Source organism: Sylvia atricapilla, chromosome 2 (assembly GCF_009819655.1).
Source record: "Sylvia atricapilla isolate bSylAtr1 chromosome 2, bSylAtr1.pri, whole genome shotgun sequence".
NCBI classification, from domain to species: domain Eukaryota; kingdom Metazoa; phylum Chordata; class Aves; order Passeriformes; family Sylviidae; genus Sylvia; species Sylvia atricapilla.
In genome coordinates, this window is record NC_089141.1 from 85,288,517 (window position 1) to 85,306,156 (window position 17,640).

Here is a 17,640-nt window from a genome sequence, read left to right on the forward strand (position 1 = left end):
AAAATGTTGCAGGTTTTTGTTTTGTTTTTTGTTTTGTTTTGTTTTTTTTTTTAATACATTCTACAAAAGAAAATAACTGAAATAGTGGGGGTTTTTCCCTATAAGAATGGTCATTTATTCATCAGTGCCTATCTCACAGCAGTGAAAACACCTGCAAGTTACCTTCGGAGCAGAGAAAGACCACGAAAAGTTAGCCTTAGACTGGCAAAAACCTACATTCACATACAGTCTGTACTCCATGGAGTCCCAGTTGGTGGGAATTCATTGTGAACCCTTTGTTGGGAGAGAAGAGATGTGTTTCAAGGCAGAAGACTTGTGGCAGTGAAACTCTTAATAACTATCAGAGCTGGCCGGCATCTGCAGAAAAGCAGTTTGGAAGCATTCGAGGTTATCAGTGCCTCAGCTCACAGTTTAATTACTTTAGAGAGAGCCAGAGGTTGCCCACATTTTTCCCCTTGGTTCCCTCTAATGAGAGTATTTCCAGTCCAGGCACAAGCAGTTGATCCAGTTTCATCTCTTTTGATTCCTTCTCTGCTTCCTTCCCTCCCTGCAGCTTTGTCTCACCAATATAGGTCAGCACAGGCTGCAGCCAGGCTCAGCTGTTCCCCCTTGCTTCCTTTCGGAGGGTGCAGAAAGGAGCCCACCTTGCAGCACTGCTTCACCTACTAAAGGCCAGATCATCTTCAAGATAATTGTGTGCTAATTGTTTAGTAAAAAAAAATTCATTTAATGAATGCATATATGAAAAAATAGGATAACACGTATCCTCGCTATGGGCAATTGTCATCACCATCTGGTATGGTTTTCATGTTGTTTGTTTCCCAGAAGGAATTTTTGTCATACCCTGGGGCAGGCCTCTATCAGGGTCCATAAAAAAGTTTTGTAACTTTAAAAATTAAAAAAGGAAACTGCTTGTTCAAATTGTAATTTAAGTTCATTTTGCTTTTTAGAAATAAAGCTAAAGTTGAAATTGAGTTTGAAATCATGAGATGCTTCATGAAAATTGAAAGTTAATACATTATACTGGAATGGTTCAGATTAATTTAAAAGCTACAAGTTTCCTTCCAGAAAGAGTCAAACTTAGGAGAAGCTATTTGGTGAATATTCTGCTGCTATGTCTTGTAAACTGAGGCCTCTCACTTGTCCTCTACCACAAGGGAAATGCTTTTTGTTTCTTCTATTTGCTATAACAACTGGGTCCCTCAGGGCTGAGAAACACCAGAGGGGATTAAAAAGTCCAGGAAATTGCTCTCTCCTTTTATTTTCTCTCTTAAAAGTAGGTGAGACTGAAAATTTCTGGACCTCAGATTTTGGGATGGACACAAGCCAGAAGCTGAGTTACTCAGGTTAGGTGTGTGTAGAGATACGCAAATACACCATCTATGTCTGCTGCAATTTATTAGGCACGTCAGGTTGTACTACATAGATACGAAAAAATCCATCCTCTCCTGAGAAGAGGCATTTGGACTCACAGCCTTTTGCCACGTGTTTAGTATTTGGCAAGGATATATAACTCTTCCTTCAGGAAGAGCACTGGTTAAGTCGAGCCCTGCTCTGCATTGCCTGACTCCCTAATGCGCAACTCCGAAGACCTGAGGACTAAAATGTGGATATGATGGCACCACACTTGGGAACACTGAAGACCTATGTGAAGGTTTTCTGATCTTCTGAGATCAGAAGCCGTAGTTTCATTTTCAGTTCTTTGGTGCTAGATGAGATTTATTTTGGTTATGGAGATTTATTAATTCTAAACAAAAGGTGTGCTTTGTGCACTTTTTTCTCTATTTGCTCTTCTTTCAGTTTGCTTTAATAGTATATGATTTTAAAATACTTTTTTTGCAATTCAGTTGAATTCCAAATTCCAACCAAAGCCAGCTTGAAGTGAACCATGAGAAAGTGCTTAATCATGAAGACTACTACCTGCCATTTTCCACTGAAATAAAAAGTAAATTTAAGAATCTGAATGAAGGTATGTGGTACTGTTACTTCCATTGATGCATATATAACACACTCCACTGGACAGCCAGAAGAAATCTGAAATTTAATGTAAAGTCACATTTCATTGTAAATTAGCGAAATGTAGCATCTACAAGTCAGTTAGTGTCTGTCTAAGACAACAAGCAGCATATATGTAAGCAAATAAAAATGGCTGTTAAATTGTTGATTTTGATCATTCTGAATTCAGGCTGTTCTGTATTGCCTTTAGCTGTATTCACTTAAAGTCTTGATTTTATTCATGCTGGATCTCCTCCTTCCCCTTGAAAATGCTATAATCTTTGTGGAGTAGCAAGGAGGGAGGAGAACTGGGACAAGTAGTATGGAATTAAGACAGAGGTTGTTTGGGCTTACTGTAATTGTGTGCCCTAGCAGTGAAGTAAGCAAGGCTAGGAAATAATCTTCAAAGGGAAATGATGAAAACTATCTTGCTTCATGCATTTATAACTCTACTAAACAAAGTATTTTCACCTGTGTAGGGATAGTTTTTATCATTTTTTCCAATCTTTTCTCATTTTTTCCTTTTCAAAACTTTACTGTGATCATCGATTCATATCTTGGTAGAGTTATTTCCACTAGAGGAGTTTTTTATATTTCCTTTGTGAATAAAATGTCAAGTGTTAAAAATAGATACTTTATATTTCTGTGAAGGCTTCTTTCTTTCTTTCTTTCTTTTTTTTTTTTTTTTTTAAAGCAACACATTCCTTATTAACAGTTGGTGGTTTATTTTCAGGGAAATCTGGACTCTTTAAGCTTAAAATGAACTGAGGATTGAATTATGAGGAAGTAAAATGTTGACATTCTTAACGTTGCCCTGAACTGTAGAGAAATAGGATAAGGCTGAAGCTTTTCACATCTTGTTCTGACAGCCTTTTGCAGTGTAATAAGAGCAAGCTGAAATCAGTCAGGCAGTATCCACCCAATCTCTTGTGTTCAAAGCTGTAAAATAATCAAGCATTGGCTCCTATCCAGTGTATCTCCAAGTGTGTTCAGGGCTGAGAGCAAGACAAACAAAAATTACCCCTCTGTCAGTAGTAACATTCAGAAGCCTCTGTAGTGATTTCTCTGCTGAAAATGTTTATTACCATCCTGGTTCTCACAGGGGATGTAGATGCTGGGCTAAATTCAGCTCTGATTTTCAGCCGTGTGCATCCAGAACTGCTTTGAGTCACAGCAGAGGTAGCTGGGACTGAGAAGCTGAGTGAGAACTGGCCTTTTGGCTTTTCTTTCCCATCTACATGTAACCAGATTTTTAGATCTTTACGTAATTGACAAGGCAAATCTCGTCTGCTTGAGGACCTTGCAGAAGAACAAACAAACCTACTGGGCCATGCTTATTTCTATTTCCACATGGATATAGAAGTCCAGGTGATAACCTTTGAGTCAAATAGTTGACATATTCATGAGAACAAGTAAGAACATGTGTGTGTACAGATCGACACAGAGTTAAAAAACCCTAAGTGTGCATGCTGAAAAGATTATCAACAGCCTTAATGACAGTGTTATGATGGTGCCAAAACACCCCAAATGAAATTAGATCCCTTCTTCCTTTGAGCTCTTGAAACACAGCAGCAGAAGCAGGCTCCTCTGAGGAATCTGTATGCTAAACAGATGAGACTGGTGAAGAAAGCTGTAGAGTCTTCGTTTTAAACCTAGAGAATTGGGGCACTGAAACTCATTTTCCCAGTGGCACACAGGGATGAAGGGCAAGCACTGCTGGCACTTCCAAGACCCCAAGCCTGGCAATGCATCCCAGCTTCAGACCCAATCCATGCTGATGCCCTCTCTCCTGCTTGTCCTTGTGACCCTGGAAAGGGGACTGAACAAAGTGGCATACGAACCTTATGGGAGCTGCAGAAACTTCTACTCAGATCTCTGATCTTAATGACTGGAAGACAACATCCTGATTCTTCTCTGCCGGCCTGGAGGTAGGCAAAGCACCTGTGACCAAAGTGGGCAGGTCCTTCTAGATCATTCCAGCTCCAGTGCAACAGCTGCTGGACTGGGGTCTGTCTCTTCTGTGAAGACTGCACAGATGGGTATGATCCAGTCTCCACTCTTCTTCTTCATGGACAATTTTGCCGTTGTCATAGTATTCCTGTTTCTTCTCACTCTGAGTGCCTCTCCAGAGACCGAATTTTTAAGATCCTACATATGTCTGGGAGATGGACAGAGCTCCTTCAACTACAAGTTGTCATGATAGGCTCAGCCACAATGTCCTGATAAAGTCAGCCAGAATGTCCAGAGGCAGTACAGAGGAGTAAGCAGAGCCTCCATCTCCCCACTGGGCACTAAAGGTGGCTCAAAGACAAGAGCAGGGGGTGGGAATGTTGTCTCCTACTCGCTTCTGCAGCTTTGCTGGAGTCCAGTGTCAATCTTCACACGTTGACGCATGCAGCAAGCTAATTTTATGTATACAGATTGCAAAGAGCAGGTACATGATCATTTCCATTCCTGGGCTGCTCATCCTTTGTTTCTTTTCCCCTGTCTACAGGGCTTCGCGTAACAAGTCTGAGAAGAAGAGGCGCGATCAGTTCAATGTTCTCATCAAAGAGCTCAGCTCCATGCTTCCAGGCAACACTCGCAAAATGGACAAAACTACTGTGCTGGAAAAAGTCATCGGCTTTCTGCAGAAACACAATGGTAAGATTTAGTGTAGCTCTTCATGCACTCGCCAGACAGTCACTATAATATCCTGTTTCCTTCAGTGATTATCAGAATGGCTTGAGGGACCTAAAAGTGCCAGCATAAGGTATTTGAGGTTTTTTCTGTCTCATCAAAAAAGATCATTTGCAGACACTGTACTGCCCAAATCCATCTCCTTGTTTGTTCATCAGTTGAAGATGACTCTCAACCTGCTAGAGAAGGGGGCAAATGGTAGCAACTGGGGGAAAGAGGGCAACAGTACCCTGCAGCACTCAAGAAGAAGACAGATGCTTTGAACAAGAGAGATTTGGGAGCAGAGGGAAGATTGCCTTACTCGAAATTTGCAACATTCTGAGCAGAAGAACAAAGCATTCACCCCAGTTTCTCTGCCAAAAAAATGCAGGGAAGCAATCTGTTCAGCACCCCAGCTCCTCAGTGGACTGTGTAGGACTCAATTTTCCACACTGAGTAGAAAACTGAGACCAGAAAGCACCTCTGTTTTTGAAGTTGGCATCAGCAAATTGCATCCACAGATAGTTGACATGCTTCACCCAGTTTGCACAAGCAGAAGCTACATCACATGTGCACAGCATCCAATTGTAGTAGTCAAATTCAGCATTGGAAAGCTGGCAGTTTATTTTTTAAAATGCTCTACCAGTGACAGTTAAATCCCCTAGAAATGTGCCTTCAAAGAGGGCAGAGGAGATTTCTGACCCTTCTGATCTACTTTCTCTGGTCTAGCTTCTACTCAGATGGAGGAATGTGCATTGTGGCCTTCCTGATGCTTTGATACCCAACAGTTGTGGTCAACTGAAATGCTTCTCCTGTATAAATCAGGGCACTGGTTTAAAATGGGGCTCTCTTGCTCTGCCCCTATGAGGAATTGGTTTTTGTGGGTGACTGTGGGGAATGCCTCTGGTCCTAGAAAGCAGAAAAAGGTCTCAAAAGATGATGCACTATGCTACCTGGCTTACCTTGGCTCATCCAGCACCTCCCTCATGCACTCTGGAGAACTCGGGGTGTAAGAAGAAAGACCATTAAAACTCTTATATCATAGCTGGCAACAGAATGGAGTCACAAATGTCAATCTTACTGAGGAAATAATTATAATGGTTCTGTCATTAGAGTGCATTTTTCCTGGAATTAATTTTTACCACAGACAAGATAGAATCATATATTTGTTTAGGTTGGAAAAGACATTTAAGACCAATGAGTCCAACCATTAACCTATGGTTTTGTACAGGAGGGGGTGACCAGGACATCTCAAGGTTTAATAGTTATATACACTTTTAAAATATTATAGTAATAACTTAACTTTTTTTTCTAGCTGCCTAAGGCAAAGGAAGATGTGAATATGCTCAATTATAAAGCTAAGCAAAGAACAATTACCCAAGATTTGAAATAAATTTATAAGTATAGCTGAAGGTCCAAATAAGTTACTCCAAAAGGTGCTTTTGTTTGAAAAACAACTCAGTGAAAGAAAGCTATCAGTCACAATTCTTTCCACAGCAAGTAGGTCAAAATGCGACTGGGGTTTGTGCACTTGCTAAAAAAAGCCAATGTTATCTATTTTTAAACCAGATTAGTAGTCACAAAATATATTACAAAGCATCAGCATTTAAAAGTGTTGATTATCCTCAGTGTACTTTGGATCTGGTTTATTGAGTCATACTGGCCTTCCATTTAGTAGGCTAAACCAAGATTTTAGTTATAACAGAGGAGAAGATAAATGTTCAAGTTTTTTTCTTTATTAACAGCCTCCTTCATTATAATCCATAGAATCTCCCAAATCTCAAGTAATTCTCCCAACAGTCACCATTTCATGTACATTGGCTTTTCCAAGCTACAGATCTGCTGAAAGTATCCTATAGTCTGGTACTACTTTAAAAAATCCAGTGGACTCTTTTTCCTTAGTCTGGTTTTCAAACCTGTGTGTAAAATCTTGGGGGCTGTGGAGAGTTGCCGTGCTGCCAGTGACAGCCCCCAGAAGGGCAGAAAGAGAGTCAAACAAGCTGGTAGGAGCAAATGGCTGCATCTCCACTAATAGAGCCTGAACAGAGGCTTTGATCTCTTTCTCAGTGACAAAATGCACAGGCACTCGTAAAAATTTACTGTCTTTGGTATAATTTATCCATTTGCATTTCTCTGGCCAGTTTGCCTATGTGCTCTGAATACGGAGCACTGAGTGTTACATGCTCTGGGGGTGTTAATCAACAAGATTAATTAGCAGGAGGTGCTGAAAAGAGAAGACAGTCTGTGCTCACCATCCTCTCACTACTAGAGCTATTAGGGAGCACTCCTAGAGAAGCAGAGTCAGCAGCAAACTAAACCAGCTCAAGTTTCTCTAAATTAGAGCTGTCCCCCAGAATCCTGTCTCAGAGCTAACATAAGTGACTGTTTCCGAAGGCAAACAGTGCAACCAGCTATCCAGCATGGTCCCCAGTTTCAGTGCAAAGCTGTGACTTGTTATCCCAGTGTGTCTGCACCCCTCCATGGAAAGCCCTCTAGGAGCGAGCCCTCTGCAGGCTGCCATGGGGTCAGGATTGGACAGCAGTGGGGCACATCTCCTCTTGAGGCTTTATGGGCTGGCAGCACAGGGGACCCTGCCCTCCAGACTGGATTTGGGGTGAGATGCTGGTACTCCATTCCCTCTCCTGGGCTGCCCTGCACCATGTGGCTGAAGGCAGGGAGAGAATGGTGGCAGTAGCACTGGTGTAAAAGCTGCTGCAAATGCATGTGATTCACTCTCTTTTTGGGAAACAGAGCAACAGCTCTGCAGTTAGGGGTCACAGCCCTTTGGGGTTCCTCTGGAGGAGCTTTCTTGCTGTTCTTTTTGGCACAGAAGCTATAGGTTGAACCCTCTCCAGCATCCTGATTTTGAAGCTGTAAATTGTAAATAGCAATTTGACATGTGTTAATCCTTGCCTTGATTTTAATTTCATGCAAAGTGGTTTTATCTTTTGATCAATACCCCAGTAATTCTGCTTGAGGCCAATGGCCTTGTGAATGCAGGCTCCCACTGAAGTCAGTACAAGTTGACTTGAGTAGAAAACAAGGAAAATATTTCAGGCTTGAAAACTGCAATTTTTGAATACAAAGGTTATTTATTTCTTTTTATAGCAACTCATATGTAATATTGCAGTATAGCAGTTAATCTGAATTTTAAAGATGTAAATGTTCTATTTGTCTAGAAGTCTCAGCACAGACGGAGATTTCTGAAATTCAGCAGGACTGGAAACCTTCATTTCTCAGCAATGAAGAATTCACCCAGCTGATGTTGGAGGTAAACATGTGTATATACCTTTCCTAATTTTGTCTAGCACTCATGCGCATGCATTTAGAATAAACTGTTATCTGTAGTTCCAGAAGAGGAGGTTTGGGGAACTGCTGTATTTTACCATTAAGCAGAGCTGTCACTGGGATTAAAGTCCTCAGTGTTGCTCTTCCCTCTCAGCTGTACCGTTGTGCTGTGCTGCCACAGCCTGCAAAGCTGGGCAGCAGCTCCCAAGAAAAGCAGTTCAGGGCAAAGATTCAACTCACAGGTTATGGGTTTTTTTTTTACAACCAGAGGTGAGGTAAAGGGCACATGGCCATTTTTCTCCTGTTCTTGGAAGGCGTTATTAGCATCTAATATTTATGCAAGACTAGCACCTGAAACGCAGTGGTGTCACGTCCCTCTAGTGCTAGGTGCTGAACAAGCAGGCAAAGGCTGACAGCTCCTCTTGGCTTGATACAGTTGGTACTCCCACTCTGATTTGCAAGGCCCTTGTCAAACACTTCCTATTCTAGCATTTTGCAATCATACTTTTTAAGTTATAGCATAGGTTCTTTTAATGCTAGCTGGGATTTGAAGGAAGGCAGCTCAATGGTGTTTATATAGGTTCAAAATGGAAAGCAAATGAGTTGCTAGAATGCATTTTTCTCTCTCAGTAATAGCTAGAACTGCCTTTACCAAGGGTCTTCTCCTGTATTAAACACACGGATGTTGCATAGCCCCACAGTGTCCTTTGAGAGCAAGCTTCTTGTCCTCCCACAAATGCTATGAACATGACACATGATCCAGGCTCTGGTGGTGGGCAGGGAAGGATGTTGGGGAACAACTTCACTTCACCAAGGAGTGACATAAAACCGGGGCACGTTGCTGGCTCCCAGGGGCTGGCAGTCCTTTGGCCATTGCAATTTGTTGTGATGAGATTCCCATGGACCAGTTTTATGGGACACTTTGCTCCCATTGCTCTGACAGCCGCCCATTTCCATCTCTGTGCACAGGAACTTTACACACATAACTCCTTCAGTGTGCACTGAAATATGTTCCTCAGATAGCAATAAATTGACTGTTGTTTTGACAGGCTGGGCCTTTGTTGATTCCACTTGTATGCTACACAATTTTAGATTAAAACAATCACTTTTGGTTTCCCAGCTTATAAATCACCTTCTTGCTACTCTGATTTTCCATGCCCTTCAAGATAACATTGGGTATTGGGGATGTCCTGTTGTGCCAGATGTTCATCATTCCCTGCTATTTTCCCTTTCTACTAATCTTATTTTATTAGCATTTGAACAAAACTGCTTGAAGTTCTTCCCATCCTGTTATTAAAAGATGGGAAGGGTTTTTTCCAAGCACTAATTCAAAATACTCAAGGCATAATTGACTGCAGTAATATATCAGCTTTACTGAAAATGGCCTTTTCTTACCACATTGAAAAGGCTGTCACCAAATTTCAGTGGTCATTAGGTTCTGTTTGTCTGTCTGGTACTGATGCAAAAGAAAACGCTTTGAAGAGGAAAATGCTCTCTTAATGTTGGAATGTCCAGTTGCAAGTAAATAAAAACAAGAGTTATGCACACATTAAGTTGATTTTACCACAGAGTTCTGACATGAGTCACTGTGTGTAATTTGCATTGGATATGAAATAAAGACTTGATTTTTTAAAAACTAACAACCTTCACTATAGTAACATGCATGATCAAACTGCCTTGTAAAACCACTGCTCTCTTCTATGGGTTAACAGCTATCATGCTTTTTTAGAAAACAGCTTGAATGTACTGCACTAAATAAAAACATATTCTCTGCACCTAGATTAACAAAATCAAACTCACTATAGCAGCTGGAGGGTTTTCAGAGATGCTAAACACACACTCTTCTACTGGGGTATATGTTATTGACTTGCTTTTCGAAAGATTGAAGCACCAGCAGATTCCCATTGACTTAAATAGTTGTGGGTGCTCAGCATTCTCTGGAAAAAGGAACATATGTTTGTGTCTTTATTCAAGGCTTTGTGTTTTCCTTTTTTTTTTTTTTTTTTAAACAATTAGCATATTACAGTGTTCTCAGAATTCTTTCCCTTATTGAAGCCAGCAGGGGGGAAGGATGTGCTGTGGCTTACAAGATCAACTGCAAGTCTGGCTTGGAGGCAGGCTGGGATTTGCGGTACGGTTTTGTAACGCCGTGGCTCTCTGATCAGGCTGTTTGCAGTACACCTGTCTCCTGAGCAGGTATGGCCACTGGAGTACAGTCAAACCCTGCTCTGATTCAGTCGTGCTTGCAGTGCCTTTGCTGCTCAAATACTGCTGGCAACGCTGACACCAGAACATCAGGGAACTGATAGTAAGGACCCAGAATTGCTCCACTTGCTTGAAGGGTGGGAGCCTCACCGGTGGCTCCCTAATGGCAATGGGAAGGTTTTAATATATTCTCTGAGCACTTACTGTTGTGTCCTAATTTTTTGAGATGTTCTCCTTATGGTGATCTAAAGATCATCTAGCTTCAGTTCACTCTGAGGAGAATCCCCGAAAAATTAAGTTAATCTTGCCTTAGATCTCAAAACCTACCTAGGTTTAATTTTGAACAAAACTTAGCTCAAAACTTGGCAGCTCAGATAAAGAAGAAACTCATTTTGAAGCTGAATTTGCTCCTATGCAGAGGGTGGGGATAAGGCTGACATTTCAGGAGTGAAGGGGCTTACCACAAGATGGGACCAAAGTGAGGAAGAAACTCTGCAGAAGGGTGAATTTCTCTTGGAATGAGTAATCTAATACCATGACCTTTAAAATAAATCACTCAATTAAAACTCAGGCTAAGGATTATTTGATCATTTGCATTGCTTTTACTTACATGAAAGCCCGGTAATATACAATGTTACATTAATACAAACTGAGATTTATGGGGTTTGCAGAGAAGTACCATTTTGAGATAGGACTGCATCCTTTCATCGTCCTTTGATATTTACACAGAGCTCAAATGTTCATTTTAATAACTTCCAAGGGATCCAGTCTTAGTCATTTTGCATTATTAAAATGTGTGATTAATTTAAAAACTGAGACATGAAATGTTCCTGTGAGCCTTTGTTGCTTCAATAGTAGGTTTTACTAGACTACAAAGAATCTTGTAAAAGTTAAATCAGACTGTAAAATCAGAGAATTACTGTTCTGCAACTTGAGATAACATTCCTACAACTTGATAACAATATGGTGCCGAAGTCAAACTGTCTTGATCAACCCATGATGAGATGTCCTGTTTACACCACTCATTCCTATTAAAGCACTCTCGACTTGTCTGTTTTCCTTAGGCATTAGATGGCTTCATTATAGCAGTAACCACAGGTGGAAGCATCATCTATGTGTCTGACAGCATCACACCTCTACTAGGGCATTTACCGGTGAGTAATTCTGGCATTGGCTTTTCTACTACACACTGTAGAATTGGTCACTGCACTTTTAGAAACAGATGTAAAACAGTGCTGGGGGTGGTGTTTCCCTGAAAATGTTGTGAAGGAGTTTGTCCCTGCATTATGCTGGCTGCTGCTGTTGCTCAGCTCTGCACTCTATCTGATTCATACCCTTCAGGATTTTGTTGCTATGAGGCACTTCAGCTTCAATGGAAAAAGCTCTGCAGGAATAGTCTGGCCAGGGGAGGGACAGGGTGACCTGGCTGATCTTTTTCATCTCTGATTTCTAAGCTAGCAGAGAATAGCACCAGTGCTGCTGGCAGCCCAGTGAGAAGCTTGTTAGGGCCTTATTCTGCTCCCAGGGAGGTAAAGGACAAAAACCCCATTGAATCTGGAGTTAGCCAGAGGCTGCTGACAAGCACTCCCTGCAGTTCTGCTGTGCTTCCCCAAGGGGAGCTCAGGGTGCTCCCAGGAGGTGCTGCTGGAGCCAATGCTGGGTGCACCCCTGCGCCAGTCCAGCCAGTGCTCCAGCACATTCAGCTGCTTTTATCTGTGTGCTGCTCCAGGAGACGCTCCCGTGTGCATTGGCTTGGGCTGGAGGAGCAGGGGTGAGGGGCTGCTCCAAACCCTGCTCCTGTTGCTAAGGCTGCTCTAGGAGAAATGGCACAATAACTATGGATTAATCCTCACACTCATTTTCAGTATCCTGGTCTCAAATAAATACATGCCCAGGAGAAAAAATTAGCTGCCAAATCATTATTGTACTACCCCCTGCCATGTTCTTAAGAAAATTACAATTCTCCTTCTCTCATTTAGTTTTCACCAAATAAGTATTATGTTTTCCGCCCAGACAAATGTATTTCACAACACTACCTTGCTGGAATAAGAAAAAAAATTACTTTCTTCTGAGACAAAAGGAACTTGATGAAAGAGCAGCTCCTGGTAAAGGCAAAAATATTGCTATGCAACAACAGATTAAACTGAGTCTATCTATTTCAGTTTTCTTTCATTCTCAACAGTTTAGAAGACCAGTACTTGACTATTTTCTGACATTTGGCTCATTTCAAGGGTGGAGAGAGTTCTGTCCTGCACACAGGGTTTTCATACACTTACTGATTTCTATGAAATTTCCTTGTCTTTCGTCATTTGGAGGTTTCATTGATATCCCTTCCAAATGCTGATTCTTGATGGAGAAGATAGATCTGCTGTGGGAATGTGTTCCTCTTTAGGAAGACACATTTCAGACTCTGTGCCTAAAATCTGAAGCCCTGACTGAACATGGAGAGATTTCGCTGTATGATTCCTGAGTTGGACCATCAGAAACTAAATTGGTTTTCTCTCCCAAAGACATGCTTTGTGTGATAACCTTACGTGGTATCCAGCCCAAAATAAGGATGAAGATGGACATCACTTTTTATTTGCATAGAAGCAGCACATGGCAGTCCAAGCCAGGGACCAACCTGGCAGGGCTGGAGGTGTAGCAGACCTTCCTGAAGCTGTTGGAGTGGTAATGCTTAACAACTGCCCCACCAGCTCACACATGCAGAGGAAGCATCCCAGAGGCCACAACTGAACAAGGAGTAAAGGCTTCTGCCTATCCCAGGTTGGCAAATCGCTATGGCCATGGGCAGGGGCCAAGCTGAGAGTGCATCTAGGTGCACACTGGGTATTTTAGTCTTCTGTTGTCCTTGCCATTTGGGTTTTTTTTAAGTTTTAAAACCGATCAGAGTGCTATCTGGAAAATCTATGTGGCTTATTTTGTTTACCTCAAGGATCTATTTGTAAGCTAAATTCAGTCACTGTTTGAGGGACAAAATACCAATTCTTTCTCCTCTGTGACAACAGGGAAAAAATACTCTGCAAATCTTCTGCTTTGAGCAATGAAAGGAAAGCAAAACTGGGCAGAATGCAGAGCAGGGCTCTCTGAGGGCTCCTGTTAAGAAAACTGATGTATTTTCGTTCATAAAATCATGAATGTTTCCAGTGCTGAGAACAAATATATGTGGTTCTCTTTAACACAGCTTCCCTTACTTCCATTGGGAATTTTTAAGCACAAATGTACCTGTTGTAATTCTAATTTTTTTTTTTTTTTTTTAACAAGACCTGGAGAATACTCTTAGGGTCAGTTAAGAGGTCTAGCTCGCATGACTCTAAGGATGACTCTAACTGAAGTGAACTCACTGAAATCTGATCACAGCTCATAGCATCTGCCAGTCAGATGGTACACTATGCCTCCCAAGAATATGCAGTCTCTTGAGAAGGGTCTTCCCTGTCCCTTCTTGCCTACTTTTTCAGAGGGTCCCTGGCAGGGTTGAGATTTCTCCTCAGGGGCTACCCAGTGAGACTCAAGGAGCTGCTCTGCTGTGTTGGGTGCTTAAGGCAAATGTCAGGGTGAAAAAATCCAGGACATAGCACCTTACAGCGCACAAAAGTTAAGCATGCTGTGTTGCTGTTAAAGGGTAGCAGTGGGAATCAGTGCAGGACATACAGGTTGATTCAGGGGCCAAATCCCAGCACACAAGTGCATAGCCATCTTTATTTTTTGTGGTGATGGGAAAGAAAGCTGTGTCATTTGCAGGCCTCCACCATCCCTTTTCTAGTGACCCTGTTTGCTTAGTTCCTTTGAGTTTTTCTCCCTGCAGCAGGAATTTTTCCTCCTCACCACTATCTCATTGCCTGGTAAAAGCAATGAAATTATGAGGAAGGAGTTCCATTTTGCAGTACAGCTGTTCTGTTGAAACTGCAGAAATATTTTAACTATGCATCCCATTATTGCAGAACTTGATGTATTGTATTTAGAACAGACCAGCATCCATGTAGGCAAAGGTATTCTTTGCTTGCCTTAGTTTTCAGCAGTAAATACTCCAAAGCTTCACTTAGCAGCAGAGTAGATTCCAGGCTTAGCAGCATAACTATGCATTAACATAGTTCATCCAGCAAGTCTGTCCACAATCACTGTAGTTTATCTTTTATCTGCTTTGCTTGTCTCATTCAGCAATACTCTGTGGCCGTCTCAGCTAGTGGCACAGAACTGCCCACTGCAGAATAATTAGACAGAGCTGCAAACCATTCCCCTCTAACTGATCCATTTTTATCACTGATGGTCAAATTTTGTCAATAGAATCAGGTCAGAAAAGACCTGCAAAATCATCAAGTCCAACTTTTGATCTAATGCTACCATGCCCACTAAAGCAAAGTGCAATATTCACTCATTTTTTGAACCCTTCCAGGGGTGGTGATTCTACCACTTTCCTGGGCAGCCTCTTCCCATGCTTAACCATTCTTTCATGAAGAAATTTTTTCCTGATGTCTAGTCTGAGCCTCCCTGGTGCAGCTTGAGGCCATTTCTCCTTGTCCTGTCAGTGGTTGCCTGGGAGAAGAGACCAACCTGCATATCACCACAACCTCCTTTCAGATAGTTTTAAGAGTGTGATAAGGTCTCCCCTGAGACCTTATCTCACCTTTTCTTTATGTTAACAATTCTAACTCCCTTAGCTGCTCCTCGTAAGACCTGTGTTTCAGACCCTTCCCCTGCTCCATTGTCCTTCTCTGGAGCTCCAGCACCTCAGTGTGAGGCCAATTGGGCAGTCCAGAACTGGACACAGCAATCAAGGGCTGGCCTTACCAGTGGCAAATACAGGAGGACAATCTCTGCCCTGGTCCTGCTGGCCACACCATTGCTGACACAGGCCAGGTCACCATTGGCCTTCTTGGCCACCTGGGCACACACTGGCTCATGTTCAGCTGCTGTGGACCAGCACTCCCGGTCCTTTTCCACTGGGCAGCTTCCCAGCCACTCTGCTCCCAGCCTGTAGCACCATGGGGTTGTTGTGACCCGAGTGCAGGATGTGGCACTTCGCTTGTTGGACTCTCATACAATTGGCCTCAACTCTTTGATCCAGTCTGTCCAGATCCCTTTGCAGAGCCTGTCTGTCTCACCACTCACCTTTTTGCCATGAACATCAGATATCTGGTCTTTGGGTCTGGTGCAGAATTAGCTCTGAATAACTTGCTCAGCATGTTCTACAGCTCCAATTAGACAGTGGAATATTTGCTTCCATCTCTCTGTTTGACTTAGCAATGTATTACGGATTGACATACTGATTCAAGAGCATTGTTGAAGTCTTGATATGTACAAGATCTAGAAATTCTGTTCTGTACACTGTTATACAGGTGTGCCTTGACTCTGCAAGAGTCAAGAGTTGTGAAATACAGTAAGAAATAGAAACCTTGGCATTTTTTTCAAACTTCTTTTTTAAAAAAGTTGGTACTTCCTGTGATCAAAGATGCAAACCAAATATTAAATTGTGGATACGGTACATGATAGCAGCAAAAACTGTGACTATCAGGGCTTGCAAATTGATGAATACCTGGTGCTCAGGGTGAGAGGTTGCTCTGAGGGGATGTGTGGAACAAAACTCTCTTGCAACTCCAGCCATAGGTGTAGTCACAGGCCTCTGCAGCTATCACCTGAAACAGAAACAGGAGTGCAGAGCTAATCTGAGGAGTGCAGAGCTAATAGAGGTTTGGAATTTGAACTTGATCACAGTATGGAGACAAAAGGTTTCAGTTAGAGGGGTGCTGATAGTTCAGAGCTAGTCTTCCTTCAGTTACTGCAGATTAGAAGGGAGATTATTTAACCTGTTGGTATGATTGTCATTTACAGGAAAAAAAAAATTTCTGAGATTGCACCTAAGACTTGAACAGAACTTACCAGTGCATTTTCCTGTCAAAGGCTCTTTCTTCATAAGCACAAAAAGAAAAAAAAATACATGAAATTATGTACTGTATTTTGTGAAGTATAGTATGTGTATATAGATGTGTGTATGTATTTATAGATATATTAAAAACCTTTATCACATACTGTATCAGTAGGATTCACATTAATAAAACACAAACTAAAGCCACAAAATTAACTTTCAAGTACTCTTCTCAACAGGAATATTCAATTAATGAGCATATATAATATTTTTAACTGAATAATCTAAAGTGATATATTCTTGTCAAGGTGTGTGTATAAAGCATAGCACTCTGATTTCTAAAGTCTACTCAATGAGTTTCATCACCTAAACAGGAATTCCGCACAGAAAAGGTAGCATGAATAAAAAGCAGATGGAAACCAAAGCACAATCTTACATAACTAAATGATGGTTAATAATTTGCCAGTCTCATACAGAGCTTACATGTTTTCAGCATGACTGTACAGTCTGATGACACACAAAGCTGTGTCAGTGTGCCAGCTCAGCCTGAGGTAGTCCCAAGTGGGCAGATGGAAGTTGATGCCATTGGAGGGCCACTTTATCTCAGGCTTCCTTTCAGATACACTCTGCTAGTGTTGGGTTAGTCACCATGCTGAGCATAGGGAGACCTTCCTCTTGGCAGTCCGTGACAGACTCTTTGTCTTCTTCACCCTGGGCCAGCCATGGTGTTTTGCACAAATCCATCTCCTCTTTCCATTCCCAAATCTCAGTTCCTAGATTTTGGATGGATTTTGGGTTCAAGCCAGCTGATCATGAGGCTGGAGGCACACAGACGTTCAGCTTGTGGCTGGCCAGAGGGACGGCTTGTGTTGGTGGCACTATGAAGTCCCCCTCCCTGGAGACTAACTGCTGTAAAGTCGTGTTGACCAGACTTGGAAGTCCCCTTCTCCCTGCTCCCATCTGCCAGGGTGCAGGAATTGGGGAACAAGGCCTGCCGCCCCAAGGGCATTTCCCAGGAGTTGAGGGAACCCCTCAGAAAGGGGCTAGATCTGGGACTGACCTGGCTGGCTCAGGGTGACCTCAACTTCACTGCTCCTGCAAGTCACATTCTTTCAGGGAGAGAACAAATTCCAGTGATCCACAACAGGCCTATGCATGGACCTTAGTAGCAGTATGGGGAGCCAGACACCCTTTTCCAGCCCTCTCCCAGGTCTCATCATTTAATTGCGTGGACATACCTGCTGCATCCGATGATCTCTGGGAAATGTTCAGTATTGCTGCCTGCTGAGACTTAATCTGATGACCAGCCCACAGAGAAGTGGCCGCTCTGTTTGTCCAACAGGTTCCCTCTCTGTTTTAGAGTACCTGGAAATGAGTGAGGAAACTCCTGTCAAATGCCACAGGCTTTTGTATCCACCTTGCTGCACATCTCTGCAAGTGTTGTTTCTTGCGATATTTCTGTTTGTCTAAAAAGTTATTTCTCTTTGCAGTGTGATGTCTTGGATCAGAATTTGTTGAACTTCCTCCCAGAACAAGAACACTCAGAAATTTATAAGATGTTGTCTTCTTGTATGCTTGTGACAGATTCTGCCTCATCGGATTACCTAAAAAGTAAGTTTCATTTTATCTTC

General features: G+C 42.2%; 1 protein-coding gene across 3 annotated transcripts in view; it reads left to right on the forward strand.

Moving 5' to 3' along the window:
* NPAS2 (neuronal PAS domain protein 2) overlaps window positions 1-17,640 on the forward strand; it is a 105,308-nt gene that overhangs the window by 51,476 nt on the left and 36,192 nt on the right. For all 3 annotated transcript variants that reach the window (XM_066313681.1, XM_066313682.1, XM_066313683.1), the window contains exons 3-6: window positions 4,490-4,638; window positions 7,833-7,924; window positions 11,211-11,300; window positions 17,500-17,620. In XM_066313681.1, the coding sequence (XP_066169778.1) occupies window positions 4,490-4,638; window positions 7,833-7,924; window positions 11,211-11,300; window positions 17,500-17,620 (452 nt within the window). The remainder of the gene's footprint in view (window positions 1-4,489; window positions 4,639-7,832; window positions 7,925-11,210; window positions 11,301-17,499; window positions 17,621-17,640) is intronic.